This window comes from Schistocerca serialis, chromosome 3 (assembly GCF_023864345.2).
Source record: "Schistocerca serialis cubense isolate TAMUIC-IGC-003099 chromosome 3, iqSchSeri2.2, whole genome shotgun sequence".
Taxonomy (NCBI): domain Eukaryota; kingdom Metazoa; phylum Arthropoda; class Insecta; order Orthoptera; family Acrididae; genus Schistocerca; species Schistocerca serialis.
Window position 1 is genome coordinate 165,875,106 of NC_064640.1, and position 18,306 is coordinate 165,893,411.

The 18,306-nt window shown below is 38.2% G+C and overlaps 1 protein-coding gene across 1 annotated transcript in view; it reads right to left on the minus strand.

The window, feature by feature from the left end:
- Nucleotides 1–18,306, minus strand: part of LOC126469882 (E3 ubiquitin-protein ligase HERC2) — an 846,528-nt gene that overhangs the window by 725,030 nt on the left and 103,192 nt on the right. Inside the window, exons 9-11 of the mRNA XM_050097213.1 lie at nucleotides 15,418–15,532; nucleotides 15,110–15,259; nucleotides 3,477–3,674 (exon numbers count right to left, since the gene is read on the minus strand). Coding sequence (XP_049953170.1) covers nucleotides 3,477–3,674; nucleotides 15,110–15,259; nucleotides 15,418–15,532 — 463 coding nt within the window. The remainder of the gene's footprint in view (nucleotides 1–3,476; nucleotides 3,675–15,109; nucleotides 15,260–15,417; nucleotides 15,533–18,306) is intronic.

An 18,306-nucleotide genomic window follows, 5' to 3' on the forward strand; every position in this document is an offset into this window, starting at 1 on the left:
CCCAAGTGACAGGCATCGTCAGTGCCGATGTGAGCCACAACTTGCAGATGACTGCACCCTGTCCACTCGGCCCCTAGCAAGACCTCCTCCACATCTCAGATGAGGCATCTCGGCAGACATACTAAGTGCACAGTGGCTTTCTTTCAGGCTCTGAATGCTATCTGCCTAAGAGGGTGCATAGCGTTTGTAAAGTTGGAGCTCGCAATCACAAGTAAATCCCTCCATGTGCCTGCTTGAACCTTGCTGACGGAGCAGCCATCTGTCCATCCACAGGGGGAACATGCAAGGCCAGGTGGCCAGCCTCCACATTGGTCCTCTGTCTCAAGTGATGCAAATTTGTTACCACATACCACTCATTCTCCTGTGAGGGCAAATCCACTTCATCAGGTACAGTGGGAGGTCCCTCAGCAGCAGAGCCTATGGACAAAACAAGTGACACCTGAAGTGTTTCAGGCAATGCACCAGATTCTCCACCACTATTACACCCCAAGGCAGCAGCCTGAAGACAACTGACCGTAGCCAAAAGCACATTCAACTGTTCGCAAATTGTGGCCAACTCCTCCTCCGTCTGCACGCGGCATACTCACATCCTCCCCATCCCAGTATTACTAATTCAAGAATTGACTATAAAAGCACAGACATAAACTTAGGTATGCAACCTGCTAAGCTCCAGACATGTCACCAATGGAGGCTGATGCCTTACGAGCTGTGAATCTAGCTGTTCAGCAGAAATGAAAACTATGCTACAGCTCTACTTGGAAAATGAATCTGAGCATACTTTTCTTTGTATGTGAGCTTCACGCATGCCTCTTCCAATGTGTGTTTTCAAAAGTCACTCCTATAAATAAATAAAACTTTGATATTAATAACTGACTAAGCCACTGGCCAAACCAAAAAGTGGAAGAGGAATTTTTATCTGCAAATTCTCTGCAGGCAACATTCCTGCATACATGAAAAAGTCTCACTATGTAATGCTTTTGCTTTACTTGAAACAGCTATGTACTTCTACAATAACTGGTTAATCACAGAGTTTATCTCTACTCACTTACGCATGTAGACTATGCTTGATTTCAAGAAAATTGCCATTGTTTCTTGACTACAAGAAGCAAATTCTGAAGTATAAGACATATTCTATGATGTAGTATCTGAAGGACAGGCCAATGTTCTTGGTCATTTGGATGAGTGTTGATATCCACCAGCAGTACCACCCACTCAGTAATGAGTTTTATAAATATAATTTGAAGGCTCTATTTTCCATTTCCAAAAGAAATTGACTATGATCCCCATATGTATGGGTAAGCCTAAGTCAAGCATCATATGCCTGACAAGCTGCCCCCAATTAACATTTTGCTTCAAACACTGGAAGCTGGAGGGAACTGTATGAATTTTTGGTTACATTGTCAAAATTTTTGTTTCTTGTGTCTTTCTTTCTTTCTTTCTTTCAGTAGTGATAAGCACCTTTCTCAAAACTGGATGAGCATCAGATCAACCATTGCTTGCTTGCAGTAATTAACAAGGTAAACCTCGTTTTGATGTTGGGGTTGTGATAGCCTCACACAGTCCATGTCAGTAAGTGAAGTTGATCGATCTCAAAAACATACAGTGTTTCACCATAACACCAAATACTGGTGGTTGGAGCACAGGAGAGATTCTGATAATGAACAGCTGGCGAAATTGATTAGCCCACTTTTCAGAAACCCTAAATTGATAAATCAGAACCCACACAATGCTAGCAGAGCACCCTCAAGTAATTATCATTTAGCATCAATAAGGTTATAAATACTACTTTTGCTGGTGATGCCTTCGCCAGCACACCAGTCAGCACTTGGAAACATTGTATAGCAGGTGCTGAACTAAGGGTGCCTATGACAAGAGAAGACCATGGCATGCCCCCAGACTGCACACCGATAACGTCCCTGGACAGCAGGCATATAGGCCGCCGTCGTTGACCAAGCTGTCTCAATATCAGTACCTCCGTATGTCGCATTGGGATTCAGTTCGCATTGCATCTCAATATGTAGCACTGTGCTCTAGTCTTCCACAGTGATAGTCGTCGCCTCGCACCTTATCTAGCTATGAGGGAACGTTAGTCACCGTATGTAGTCGTGATACAGACAAAGACAAGATTCAAGAATCAGAACATTTTATTTGATTGCTGTTAACCACAGAACTTCAGACTGGACATCATTGAAGTTAAGTACTCAATTGGTTCCAGTAATAAAGCATATTTTAACCAAGTGTGCATTTCGTGTTGCAGTGAGAGGAAACAAGCCAGCCACCTACCAAACCATCCTCTCCTCATCCAGCCAGGAACCACAAAACATTACAAGAGGGCACAGTCACAACACTAGTGACACAACAAATATTGCCCATCTGATGGGCAAACAGTAACTTAATCTATATAACATGAAAAAGAACAACTTTGGTCTCGAAACCATGAGGTTCATATCACATAGCTCCAGGTAGGATGAACTGAAGAGATAAAATACATTCTCTAAAATCAGTTAATACAAAGATAACATAATACCTGGTTTGAATTACACACAATTAACTACGGGGCTAAGAAGTAATAAAATTGGACAATTCAAGAACTGTAATGCAAATTTTTAAAATATATAATGTTTATTTGCAAATTTGCAAATTTTCAAATGGACCAAGTTGGTTGGTTGGTTTGGGGAAGGAGACCAGACAGCGTGGTCATCGGTCTCATCGGATTAGGGAAGGATGGGGAAGGAAGTCAGCCGTGCCCTTTCAGAGGAACCATCCCGGCATTTGCCTGGACTGATTTAGGGAAATCACGGAAAACCTAAATCAGGATGGTCGGATGCGAGATTGAACCGGCGTCCTTCCAAATGCGAGTCCAGTGTAAATGGACCAGGACAAAATATTTAAATGTAATATTTACAAGCATATAAAAAGCCCTGAAGATAAAGCACAACATTTGGTGAACTACCATATCTGTACAATACCAGTTCCTCCCTCTATTACCGTAAATATATACCTCTTGATAATTTAAATAGAACCCAGTGGTTTTTGATGTAATGCAATAAACAGCTTTAGATGGCACAGGTGGCATAAGAAGATGTAAAAGAAATGTATAAAGCTGTAATTGTGTCTAGAATAAGGTAGAAGTTTCAGGGTAGTTTTTTTTCTTTGCAATTAAAAAAAGCAGAACAAGCCTGAATACAAAAATAACTGATTGAAATTTACAACATTGATTAATAAATAAAACTTCACTGTAGTGTCAAACATTATACATATACATACCAAATACTGTAACGCCCTGTAAAATGGTACAGGACAAGGTACATGGCAATTTTTGTGTACTTCTCAAACAGCTCTTCACATTTAATGCTTCACTCAGTCACACCCCCAACTACCACATTTTTATTTCCTCTAGTGCATAAACAATTTGAAACATTTGCAGACTTTCATTTTGGGTCAAAAGCAATACGTAAAAAATAGCTATAACCAACCTGAGTTTCAGAACTGTAATGCAGGACATAAACCTTGCCTGTATTAGCAAGGATATGCATGCAACGTTCAGCACATGAAATCTGAACCACTCCTAGTTCTCCAATACACTGGCAGCAATGGGGAGACATAGCTGTGCCACTACCGCTGCCCCATGCAAGCCAACCCCAGGCTAGAACTTCTTGATACTGTCCCATATTCTGCAAAACAGAACACACAGATGCATGTAGATTATGATTAACATTAAAAGAAGCACAATAAATAATCAATACAGAGGATTGTTTCAAAACTGAAACCAAAGCTGTTGACAAATAAGAATACAGATAAACAGCAGATATCAATCTGTCTTCAATACATCAATGTAAAGCCACATCAACCTATAAATATCTTCATCAAACAGAAGTACTGTGCTTATGATCAGTTTGACATGGTCTTCTTCTTCTTCTTCTTCTTCTTTTTAAATTTAAAAACACGTAGATCTCTCCTAAGACTACTCAACAAGCTACTCATGTGTGAATAAGATGTCATAGCCAGTTTATTTACTTTAAGATCAACTACTGCCTTTTAAGTTGACTAGTAGTATGCTATCAACTGCAGAATCCAATCCCATCGCATGTACCAACTCATGGGTTCAACTTTCCACAGGCCATGTTCAATACTTGATCCAGCTCACAGTTTTAACTTACCACATACAATTAACACCGTGTCCACTCCAGTAGGAGTAATTGAATTCCATTTCAGTAACAGCCTTAATGCTGTGGGAAAGCCAAACTTCTCACTATATCTGTTCAGCCAGTGGTGATACACTTGCAGTATTGTGGGAGAATCTCTGTGGAAAGTGAAAGTGGAAAGTGAAAAGTAAGGAAAAAAGCTTATGGTAAGTTGAAACTTTCAGTCAGTTCGTATGGTGAGCTCAGATACTGCAGTTGTAGTGCACTCATAATTTGGTTTTTGAAGCTCTAGCAGTAGCCATGTTTGCAGAAAAAATTATGGAAATTCAGTTCTCTAAAAATACTCATTAATGAAGGCACAAAGGTGCTGAAACATGTTTGTATACTTATGAGCAACAGTTGTTTGCATAATAGGTGGACCTGAATCCCATAGTGTAGTGCACTGCTTGCAAATGGCAGGTATTGGTACTGTTGTACTGCAGTAGAGTAAAAATTACTGTCCAATCACATTAAAGTGACCACTTGTCAAATCCTAAATAATCACTTTTTGCAGCGCAGACTGCTGCAAGGCATGCGGGAAGAGTGTCATTGAGGTTCTGGAAGGTACCACCAGGGATGTGGAGCCATGCCAACACCAGTGCCATGGTGAGCTGCACTAGGTTTATTTGGTTGAGGATCCATGGCATGTACCAATTCTCAAGTGGGTTTAAATCCGGGGAGTTAGTTGGGCAGGGGTGTACAGCAAATTCATCCTGGTACTTTCCGAACCATGCACGTACACTGCGAGCTATGCGACACATTACACTGTCCTACAGGTAAATGCCATCGTGCCAACAAAATACAAACTGCACACAGGGTTGGACATGGTCCCCAAGGATAGGCACATACTTGTGGTGATTAATTGTGCCCTCCATAATGATGACAGCATCCAGGGAATGCCACAAAAACATCCCCCAGATGATAATGCTCCAATGGAACCTAATAGGTGATTCATCAGAAAAGCCCACCTGCAACCACTCAGTGGAAATCCAGTTGTGGTATTGGCATGCAAATTCCAGCCTTCATCACTGATGAACAGCAGTCAGCATGGATGCATGAACAAGGTGCCTGCTGAAGAGGCCCATACACAGCAATATCCACTGACCAGTCACAAAAAAAGACACTGTCAGTAGCCTCTTGGCTCATCAGGGCAGTCAGTTGGTCAACGGCTGCATGTCTATTTGCATCTCTGCAGCTGTCATTCACCCATATCATCTATGGCCCATGATGCACCAGTTGCCTAAGTACCGGCTTTGGATAGTACAATTTTGTCACATACAGTGTATTTTTACCACGGCAATATGTAAACCGATTACAAACTTAGCCATTTAGGAAATGCTTCCACCCATGGCCCAAATGCCAGTGATGATGCCCTTTTGGATGTCAAATTTCTCCGTTTCTGCATTACAACAACAACAACACTGTTTTCTTTGTTTGTTCCCCCCCCCCCCCCCTTGACACTTTTTGTAAACCTCTCACTGCTGCCACAATCTATCTGTGAGTGGTTAATACATGTTGACATCTACCACAGGTGGTGTTCACATTAATGTGCTGGACCATGTAAGACACCTGCCATAGCTAGTGCAAGTGGCCACATAAGTGTATCAGACCAGAGCTGACTGAATGTTATTGCATCGGGGACTGCTGCTGATACAAAAAGAAGGCAAAGCCATTGCAGCATTGGTGGTCCAGTTACCTCACATCTTAACCATGGACTTCTTGTGGTTTATGTGAAAGAAAGGGAAAAAAAGGAAAAAGGAAAGAAAACAATGCTGCAGTAAATTAAGGATGGGTAAAGACCGTATAAATACTCGCAATTGTAGTCAAAGATATCATAGTCTGCCAGCCACCAGTCCCAAGGAGGGATCTACATTGGTTCATGGGTCCATGAATGTAAATGGCTCAACCAATCTCCCTTGCCAGTCTGGAGATGCTGGCTGCAGCCCTGCAGCTGATCCCAAGTCCTATGCTGTGGACGTAGCATTTTCTAACTGGCAGGTCACTTAGGGGGCCTAATTCAGCTGCTGCTAGCCTTCAACCCTGAGTGTCTCTGGGTCTCATCCAGGGCTGTGCAGCCACTCATCCGCCATCACTTGGGCAGGGAAACTCCTGGCTGCCAGCCTCTGCTCATGTGGGCAGACATTGCTGTGGTGATATGTCCCTTCTACACTGGGTCCACTGGATCTCACATTCCTCATCCAGAGCTACTCATCTACCTTTAGGTAGTGTGGCTGCCACAATGGGATACTGACTTGCTGATGTGAATGGCCTTACCTCACTGGTGACGTCACCACTTCCTTGCCTGCATGACACTGCTGAGCCACTCGGTGACCGCAGCACTTTCCCCATCGACTCTATATGGCTTAAATTACACCAATATTATTAATTTTCTTTCCTATTCCATTTGCATATTAGGCAAGGAAGAAATGAGTCTATATGTCTCTCTGTAAATGCCCTAATCTCTCTCATTTTTTCCTCATGATCCCTATGCGAGATGTACAATGGTGGCAACATAACGGTTGCACAATCATCTTTGAATACAAGTTCTCTAAATGAGAACTACAATGTTGTCCTTCCAAAGATTCCCATTTAAGTTACCTGAGTATTTCTGTTAAAAATCTCTTATGGGCTACACTGACCAGTTACGATCCTAGCTGCGCATCTCTGAATTAGTTTGACCCTGTTTTCATGCCAACTTGATACAGATTCCGACCTCTGGAACAACATTCTAGAATTGGTCACACTACCATAAAGTATGTGATTTCATTTAGAGATGCATGAAGTTTTCCAAGAACCCTTTCAACAAATCTAGGTCTTCTAGTCACCTTCTCTAATACTGATTTTATGTGATCGTCCCATTGCACATAGCTTCTTAATATTACCCCTAGACACTTATATAGTGTTATGAGCTCAAGAAGTTAAGCACTAGTCTTGTAATCAGATTCTATGTGGTTCTTTATCTTTGTTATCGGGATAATCTTAGCAACTTATAGCATTAGCTTGCCACAGGCAGTGTTCAAGACTTTACACAGCTCACATTTAAAGAGCTGCTATTCATAACACCAAGTCAAAATTTTGTCCAAGTCTTTCTGAATTTCCTTATGATCTTTCAATGAAAATACTTTCCTGTACACAAATGTACTGTCAGTGAACAATCTCATAGTACCACTGATCCTACCTGATATATCGCTTGTGTGTGTTGGAAATATTAGAGGTCCCTATGAAATTGTTCATAGGTGAATGGCCAATTATCAGAGTCCAATGGGCACAATATTTTGGTAAACAACCACACTACCATCAACAGGTGCACTGACGAATTGAGGCCTAGAAGCTAGTGTGGTATTTTTATGCTTTTATGCACCCCCTTCCCCCCCCCCCCCCCCCCCCCCGCACCCTCTCCCTCTGACGCACTGATCCATATACGGTCCACATTGAGCATGTCCTCCACCTCCTCCTGCCAACTCACTACTCCATCCGAGGCTTACGCACAAGAACGCATGCTGCTGGTGTGTCCGCTGTCACTTTGCCTGTCCTCAACAAAATATTGTCCCCATTCGACACTGAAATCCGACCATTCATCCGTGAACTATTTCATCATAAATTATGCCAGGAGACCCTGAATTTATGCTTCCTTAGGACATATTTGATGTTACTTTCATTTCTATGAAATATTCACCGTCCAGTATACAGGTAATGTACTACGTTCTATTAGTCAAATATTCCACAATCACATATTTGCGAAGATACTGTATATGATTGTATCTTGATTAGAAATTGATGATGTGGTGCCAGACACCTTATGGTAATCTAGAACACTGGAGTCTCTCTGTTTACCAGCATCTATTGTTTCCAAGATGATGTGTATGAACACAGCAATCTGTTTTTCACATGAATGCCTTTCCTGAATGTCTGATGATTTTTTTTTTAGAGAAGTTCATTTTCCAACAGGAACATCAAAATTTGTGAGTGTAGAATATGCTCTAGGATCCTGTAACAGATGGACATAAGTGATTTTGGTCTACAAATCTGATCTGATCTAATCCCTTTTTTGTAAACAGGAGTGACTTGTCTCTTTTCCAGTCACACAGGACTGTTCACCACATGAGCTATTCTTGATAAAAGTGAGCTACAAGAGAAGTTAATTCTGTAGTGTATTCAATATAAAATCTACCTAGAATTCATTCAGGACCTGGTCCGTTATTTGCTTTAAGTGGTCTCTATTGTTTTTCATTACACTGGCTGCTAATAACAACATCACTCAATTGTGAGTATGTGCAGCAGTCAAACATCAGTACGGTAGTATCCTGTTGTGTGAGTACATTTTTAAACACAAAATTTAAAATTTCTGTTTTCTGTCTGGTGTCTTCAGTTTAGACATTAGACAGATCTCTGAGACTTTGAATGGAAAGTTTAAATCCATTTATTGTCTATATGTATGACTAGAAATTCTTTACATATTCTAATAAATCTTTCACCAGGATCTGATGTGAATATCAATGTAGACTCATATATTATCCTCCTTACAGAAACACAAGTTGTCATTAACTTTTCTCTATCAGTATCCCTGTTATCTTTCTTGTAGCCAGAGTGTAATGATCTCTGTTTTCACAACATTCTGCGTACAGTATCATTAAACCAGGGTGGCTCTTTCCAGTCTTTTATTATCTTCCTTCAAATGTATTTATCCAAGTTGCAGTTTGTAACCTCTTCCAACTTTAAGCAAAACTGCCGTGAGTTTGAGAGAGCTGAACTACACTTACATCTACATACATACTTCACAAGCCACTGTGTGGTCCATGCCAGAGGGTACCTTGTACCACTAATAATCATTTCTTGTCTTGTTATACCTGCAAACAGAGTGAGGAAAAACAGTTGTCTACATGCCTCCATACGAGCCCTAATGTCTCTTATCTTTGTGGTCCTTACACAAAATGTATGTTGGCACCAAGAGAATCTTTCTGCAGTCAGCTTCAAACGTTGGTTCTCTAAATTTTCTCAATATATTTCATGAAAAGAATATCATCTGCCCTCTAGGGATTCCCATTTGAGTTAATAAAGCACCTCCATAATATCTGAGCACTGATAAAAACTGCTGGTAACAGAACTAGCAGCCTGCTGCTAAATTGCTCCAATGTCTTTGTCTTATCAATCTTATCAAACCTGATGGGGGGTCCCAAACATTTTGAACAGTACTCAACAATGGGTCACACTAGCTTTCCACATGCAGTCTCCTTTATATATGAGTTACAGTTTCCTAAAATTCTCCCAATAAGCCAAAGTTGACCACTTACTTTCCCTAATGCCATCCTTATGTGCTAATTCCATTTCATAGCACTTCACAACACCACGCCAAGATATTTTACTGACATGACTGTGTCAAGCACCACATTATTAATGCTGTGTTTGAATATTCTGGGACTGTTTTTCCTACTCCTAGAAATTTTGTCTAAATCATCTTGTATCCTCATAGTCACTCAACGATGACAACTTTTCATACGACAAAGCATCAACAACAAACAGCCATAGATTGCTGCTCACCTTGTCCGTCAGATCATTTATGTATATAGAACATAATAGCAGCCGTATCATACTTCCCTGGGGAACTCCTGACAACATCCTTATCTCTGATGAAGACTCACTGTCGAGGACAACATACTGTGTTCTATTACTTAAAGAAGTCTTCAAGCCATTCACATGTCTGGGAGTCTATTCCATATGTGTTAAAAGTCTGCAGTGAGACACCATGTCAAACATTTTCTGGAAATCTAGGAATATGGAATCTGCTTGGTTGTCCTTCATCCATGGTCCACTGAGTAAATGTGAGAAAAGGCAGGCTGAGTTTCAAATGAGTGATTGTTTGGTTGTTAACAGAAGCTTCTCCATCACAGGAAAATATTCTGTATTCAAACTGAGAATATGTTCAAGAATTCTGCAGCAAACCAACATTAAGGATATTGGTATGTAATTTTGTGGGTTCGTTGTCTGTAATTTTGTGGATCCTTTCTTTTACTCTTCTTACATACAGGAGTCATCCGTACTTTTTTCCAGCCACTTGGGGATTTCCACTGGGCAAGAGATCCACAATAAATGCAAGCTAAGTAAGTGGTCAATGCCACAGAGTAGTCTCTGTAAAAGTGAACTGAGATTCTGTCAGAACCTGGCGATTTGTTCGTTTTCAACATTTTCAGTTGCTCCTCTATGCCAGGGATGCCTATGGGAGTTTGTGTGACAATCAAATTATGGTTCTTCTATTTCCACACCTGACTGGTTAACCAGTGACTAGGCAGAAACATCTGACTCACTTAGGGATTTTACGTAGGACCAAATTATTCTCGAGTTCTCAACAATACCTTTTGCTGCAGTACAATGGTGAAAGTTATTTTATGCTTCTCGTGTCGATCTTTTTAGAGCACAATAGTCTCTGCTTCCTCAATCACCATCATTCTCAGTTTGTATTTTAAATAGTTTGATAATGCCTCTCTATCAGTTTGACCAAACACAAATACCTTCCTCGCTATCTTGAAAACCTTTTTGTCTTTGGTGATAAACCAAAACCGGATGAAATTCATTTGCCAGATTAATGACTGTTAGTGTGAAGCACTGATTAGTCTGTGTCTGCTTTACAAACAGTTTCCTATTTCAGTTTAGGAAAATGTGTAACTAATTGTCACCCACACCTCATATTCATAAACATTCAAAAGAAGAAAACACAGAAGAATACTACTCAACTCACAGATGGCATGCAAGTTTTCCTGCCTCTCAAATTAAGGTAACATTAAGGAAACATGAAAGTCACCTGCCAACAGAAATAAATCCCAAATCCTTGATAAACCAATGCCAATGCTAAAACACAGTCAAACAGACAGTAAAAGTAATAAGAGTACACTAACAAAACAGCATCCTCATATACAACAATTTGAAGAATGTAATTATTATATGAACATCTACTCTAGAAGTCACTTTACAGAGTGTGGAGAGAAGGCAAAAATGACTGTACACAACCATACACATGCTATCCCTTCCAGTGATTGCCATTTATAATCCTTGTATATGTCTGCAACATTTTTGTATTAAGTAAACTGGCTATTACAATACTCCATGTATTTGTCTCAATTCCTCATATCTCTGCCATCTGGACTAACTCATTGAGGACTTAAACGTACTATCATTACTCAGAACAGCTTACACAAGAGTGCTGTATGCAGTTTGATTCAATATATTTTTTCAAAACATCCCCCCAACAAAATGAGGTCTTCCTTTCATCCTCTATAACAAACTTAACATATCTGTTTCATTTCATTTTGCTTTGTGTGTCTGGAATTAGGAGTCATAGGAGAAATTAAAACTTTCAGAGTGCAGTCTCCTACTGGGTTTAAGTAGCTCCATGATACTTCACATATCATTCACATCTGTTAAGTACTTTTTGTATGTGAAAGAGTAACTCTACGCCTTTGTAATATGAATGGTGTGCTGCATATATGTGCACACATGTTACATTGTTATTCATAATTGGTAAGCACATTATTTAAGGATATTTTGTTCTTTACACAAATACCAGAATTCTGTCAAGTTTATCATAATCACCACCATCACAATTGGATTAAATGATCCTTTTGCTGAGAAACAGCATAGATTATTTAAAATGGAGTATGACTTTTACTTTAACTACATTCATCATCTCAAGAATAAAATGAAACTCAAATTTAGAACTGATTCGGATGAATTACTACATCACAAATATTCTATTATCACATCTCCACTGAAGCAAACTTGTAACACGAGGTATTATGACACCTGTAGAACAGTGTAGTGACAGAACGGTTGTGTGAAACTCTCTCCACAGCAGCACTGAACAGCAACTCATAAATACACACTGCCAGAAGCCTCTACATAACATTCAGGATTACAGTTAGCAGCACTGTCACCAGTGACCATTTACAATAAAGGGCAGCATTCTAACAGGCTAGGAGTAGTGTTCATAGTCCCTAAGAAGACGGATTAAACTTAAAACACACCAGTACCTAAACTATCAGAATGTTAGCTGATATACTAAATTATAAATAATGGTATTAATGGGGATGACAAAGAAAGTGCCAAAAGAAGAGGCTAAGACCAAAATGCTATGTAACATATAGGGTGCTGAAAGCCACAACTAAGAACGAAAGCAGATGTAAAAATGTAGAAAATTACATGTTACCTGATGAGGAAAATGTTAATGTGCTTCAAATAAGAAACTATGTGGAGAAAAGTGCTCAATCCTAATTCATGGGTTAACTACAATTAAAAATGACACAGAAAGTAAAATTAACACAATTAAAAAAAAAATCAGCTTCAAAATACACTGCATCCATGAACACTGCCATACAGAATATAAGTCTTAAATCAATTGCAATATTTCAATGTTGCCAGCAGCTTTTGAAGGAGCAACAGAATCCATGGTGGTTCTAGCATTCTCATAAAAAAAAAAAAAAAAAAAAAAAAAAAAAAAAAAAAAAAAAAAAAAAAAAAAAAAAAATATTTCACTGAATTATGAAGTTAAAAAGATCTTAATTTTCTACACAAGAATTTGTATCTGAAAGGTGCTGTGTGGCATTAAAAAGAGAAAATAATCCCATGATTCAGCAAAATATATAAATTTTATTAAAAATGTCTTCAAGCTTAACTTAAGATATTTCACAAGGAAAAATGAGTATACCACAAAAACCACAAAGTGGAAAATAAATTCCTATGGATATACTTGGACACACACACATTCTAGACAACATACAGAAATCATTTCAAAAATAAACTAAATTTCTGTTCTATCCGACACAACAATCATGAACACAAGGAAGGTTGTATATCATTCATACTTTGAGCTGGGTGTATAACAACATTTTTTGTTTGTTATGGAAATGCAATTACATGTCAAAACTCTCTATGTTGCAGAAAAAATAATTAGAAATATATGCAATTCAAGATATCAGAACACAGTAAATATTTCTTCCCTGTTCATTTTTGCTCCAAGCGCCCAAACCCCATTTTATTTGAAGAAAAAACGTTCCATCACACACATGAAATCAAGATTAATAAAAGTGCCACATTTCCTCCATAATAAGTATCAATACAAATTTACAAATTATTAAATGAAAGAAATACCTGCTGTATATGATTCGGGACAGTGGCACTATGCAGTTTATTAATACAAAAATGCTAATATTCAATGTAGGAGTTCTAGCTGATAATAGAATATTATATACAGCATGCAATAAAACTTAAATTATACTCTGCAACATCTCATGCCAATGTGTAACAAATGATCCAATGGTTGTAGAAGTTAAATCAGATATTTATCGATTCTGGCTATTCTTCTGTATTATAAACCAAACGATTTCATCTGTAACTGATGGTACAATAAAATTCTTATTATTATACAAGAAAAAATATAGTGATGAAACAGGAGGAGGTACAAGGAAAACTGTAGGAGTGAAACAGGAGGGGAGATTGTTTTTTGAGAGGTGGAGGGAAATCAAGATGTGGTGGTGGTGGAGGAGGAGGAGGAGGAGGAGGAGGAGGAGGAGGAACACAAGATGCAGATCAATATCAATTTTGCTCTTTCACAAATTTCAGTTCTCTCTTCCCTCCTTGTCACATAAAGTAGAAAATATCAGTTCCATTGCACTATGAAAAGTTTCTTTTTTAATACAATGAACCAGAAATCATAATAATCATGTTCTATATAAAGTGACAAATACTAACAACACAAAATTCAAAATCATATGGATACGAATTATTGTGTTACTTCTGAGTTTTAACTGTCAAATATAAAATTACAGCATTTTATTAATCAAAGGTTAAAATATCATTACTTCTTGCATCAAAAATTAACATAAATTGCCACTAGATAAACTGCACCAAACAAACAGCAATAAATGAACTCAGGAACATTAAAACTACGTCACAAGTCTTCACTGAAGTAGCCACTTCTACTTCTACATCTACATCTACATCTACATCCATACTCCGCAAGCCAACTGACGGTGTGTGGCAGAGTGTTACTTTGGTAATTATAAGTTCTGATCTATATTCATTTCCAGGAGGTCGGAAAGTAACAGAAAACTAGTGAACAATGGTGGCATTAAATTATGATGGGAAAAGGCTGCTATCCCACTGTCTGCATATGACAGTGTTCATATCTGAAAGTGAAGAAAAGCTAAAAACAAGTCATGGCTACTGCTTTTGATGCCCAATGCAAAATAAAATTAAACACAAAGACCCAGCTCCTTATGATGTGAAGAGCAGAAACACACTATCAAAGCTAACATCTCACTGAATTGACATCTCTTATGACTGCAGTAGACGGGAAATTATTAACCTGATAAATATTATGAACCCAGCATCTTATATACAGAAGGTTACCCTCATTTCTAATAACACAATACACATGACAACTTTTACATAGAGAATAACTTCAGTTTGAGAGTAAAGTATGAACTCTGGGAGAGACTGGACAAAAACAAATTTGAGCATTCAAGGATTGCTATATGATAATTCTAAAGACCATATGAACAGAAAAGATCACAAATCAAGTAGAACCACAGAAAATCAATGTGACACCAGAGCTACAGAGCACAGTTCAAAGAGGAAGAGACATCTGAATGGAATGTCATGAATCTACTGCACATCACTCTCAAAGATGCAACACATTACAACTTGCTGATTCAGATGCTTCATAGTCATCGCTGCAGTGCATTTGAGAAAAAGTCATTACACAGAATACATCAACCAGAAACTTGTGTCAGTTATGCAGACCATACTTGTAGTTACAGCCTATCACTATTGTAACTGTGAAGAAGAAGAAGAAGAAGAAGTCAAGGTGGGATGGGGGAGGATTAGGAGAAGAACAAAAAAGGTTTTTTTTTATTTTTTATTTTATTCACTGTTACCTTTGTAAAGCTTGCTGGTGGAATATACGGAGATGCAAGACGGTCCAAATGAGCCACTAGAGCAACAGCAATTAATTTCAAATCGACTAATGCGCAATCATCGTCATCTGGTATGTCCAAGTACCGTAAGAAACATTCAGTTGGACTCACCTGAAAACAATTATGTGAATAACAATATCCATTACGACTAAAAAGGATAGCAACGGTGTGGCTATCCTCACTAAACTAATATGATAATACAAAAACAGAGTCATGCATTCAGAGTAAGTACTTAACTAATAAGTATACAGAGAAAAGGTCTGACTCACTCCTGCCTGTAAATTTTCGTCCCAGGAGACTGCTTTTGAAGTAGGTTTAGAAGGTATGGATTCAAATCTTCGAAGTAGAGGAACTAAGGGTGCACTTGTCCCTGAAGATACTGCCCTGCAAACATTTTGGAAGTAAAACATGTTTCATTATACCTTACTACAACTGTAGTAGAATTGTTCAAGTCAATTCAACATCTTATTCTGTCACAAAATATGAGACTACAGCACAGAGATTTGCTAAAATATACAAATAATGTACATTTTCTTGCTAGAAAGACTAATTGGAGAAATGTTTCTAAATTTGGAAAGTCCAGGCTTTCAACCTACAGGCAGCTTTATAAACAGCAAATGTGTATGGACTCAAAAAATTCTGTAAATTGTACTCAAGTGGGGGAGAGGAGACTATGTAGAACACTGAAAGCATTAAAACCACTACCTTCACTGTTCTCTCATTTTTATTAATTCTGGCTTGAAACTTTTTGGACTGATACGCTATTTATGTCCCATAGTAATGTGGGAAGCATGTTAATGATCCATCTTTTACTTCGATCTCACTCTTTATTTCCACCGATGAATCACCCCATAACAATTAGCATAGGGAATGTTGGATTGTTTGGCCCTTTAAGACAAATTTCAAAGTACGGAGCTGATAGTTTATAGTTGCACATCTCACAATGGAAGATTCTCAAGTGTCAATAAACTGCCTTGATGAAATTTGGTGTGTGTGTGTGTGTGTGTGGGGGGGGGGGGGGGGGGGGGGGGGGCCATCGTAAATACATATTTTTATGTTTGTTCCCAGTTTTACTTTTAAGGGGTAAAACACCCCAAAAGGCACTTGTTACTTTAGGTTTAGAGGAAATAGCTTTGAAACAATGTTTTTCATATAAAAGCTGATACATAATTAATGTTCTTGAAAACCGTATAATCAACTTTTGTAATAATTTGAAATTTTGCAAACTACCATACCACCATCAATTAGTTTTGAAAAATGCAAACATTTGTTACAAATTAACAAAACTTTCAAGCCATATATATCCCTGTGTAATAAAGATAGTTTCTGAAATACCATTTTTGTAAAATAAGCTGTACACAGTGTGCTATCAGATATTTTTCAACGTACCTAATTAAAATATTGAAACATTCATTACTATTCTTATTATTTATTTTACTTGTACTTGTTTTATGTTTTAAACTGTTATTTTTCATTTTACATTCATGGATTTTTTTTTGTTTTTAGTTGTATTTTGTTAATTGAAAATAATAAGTAACTCATTATTACAATAGAAAATAATTACAATAATGATAATTTGTAAGTAAATGCTTAAAACATAATGTTTTTTACACCATGCACATAAAATGAACAAAATTTCTTCACATAATATACATCACAAAGACAATATAAAACAGAATTCAGCAGGATTTCAAACTGTCATGGGTCATACACTAAGTATCCTGATTTGTATCAGGCATATTTCAGTACATCAATAATCCTTGGGAAAAATAACTGATTATGTACTAGAGACTGCAGCTTGATTACACCATTTCTCAAGTGGAGATTGACATCATAATCATTCAACAATACTAGATATGAAAGTCTTCTCACAAAATTCTTCCAACTTTGAAACCTGTCTATGTCCCGTCCCATGGCTGTACCTGTGCCATTGAGCCCTTTGGGATCACCAGATGAACAAGTTCCTTGTCCTTAGGTGAGATGCAAGATGCTCTAACTGGTTCTTTCACACTGACCACTGCAAGAATCTAACAAGAATACAGATTTTTCTCCCTCACTGGGAAAGAAAACATCTTTCAAATATCTTTTGACATGGTTACACTTACGTTTACCAGAATTTGATGCTGTCACAAGGACATATGGGGCTTCAAACAGATTCTCGAATTCTTGGTCCAAATTCGCCACTAGCTTCTTTTAAAACTATGAAAAAGTGGGAAAGTGGGTAGTCAGTGCGAGAAAAAGAAGTTTTGAGCATCATACCCAAAGACGAGAAACATCTGGTGATCAGAAATGGCTCCATGGTGCAGGTACAGCTGTGGAACATATACAGCTTTCGATGTTGGAAGAATTTTGTGAGAAGAGTTTCAGATTTTGTCCATTTGAATGATTATGATGTCTGTTCTGGCATAAGCACAAGTGCTGGCATGAAGATGAAGAACGTGAGAGCAGAGAAGGCTGTGAGACGACGTCAGCCAATAGCCTGCTGACAAGGACCGCACCACGACAGGAGCAGCCTCTGTATAAAGAGAATAGAAGCACCACTTCTGCTAGCCTCGGCTGCAAAGTACTACACCGGCACTAACAGACCATGGACAATAGTAGACTGGCACCAGCAGAGCAGTTATTAGTGCTCCATACCCATTGCTTACATGGACATTGTATATAGTGAAGGGCACTGACTTATTTGCATGTCGTCCATCGCTTGCGACAACTCGTTGTAAATACAAAGTTAAGTGTTGTCAGTCTTCTTTATTGTAATAAAAACTATTAATGTGATTAGCTTGAATTTTTGTATAGCTATCTGAGAAGGCAGTATCCTTTAGGCACCCTGTAAGAGATGAGTGGCCAGGACCCTACAATGTCAATCCATGTTTGAGAAACAATACACTTAAGCTGCACTCGCTATTATATAATCAATTCTCTTTGCTAACACTTAACCAATGTACTTAAATATTCCTGAGACAAATCAGAATATTTGGATTATCAGCCAAGACAATTTTAAATCCTGCTAAATTTTGTTTTATATTGCCTTCTCTGCCATACGTGTTATGTGAAGAAATTTTGTTCATTTTATGTGCATGGTGCAAAAAAACATTACGTTCTAAGCATTTTCTTCCTGATTATCATTACTGTTATTATTTTCTAGTATAATAATGAGT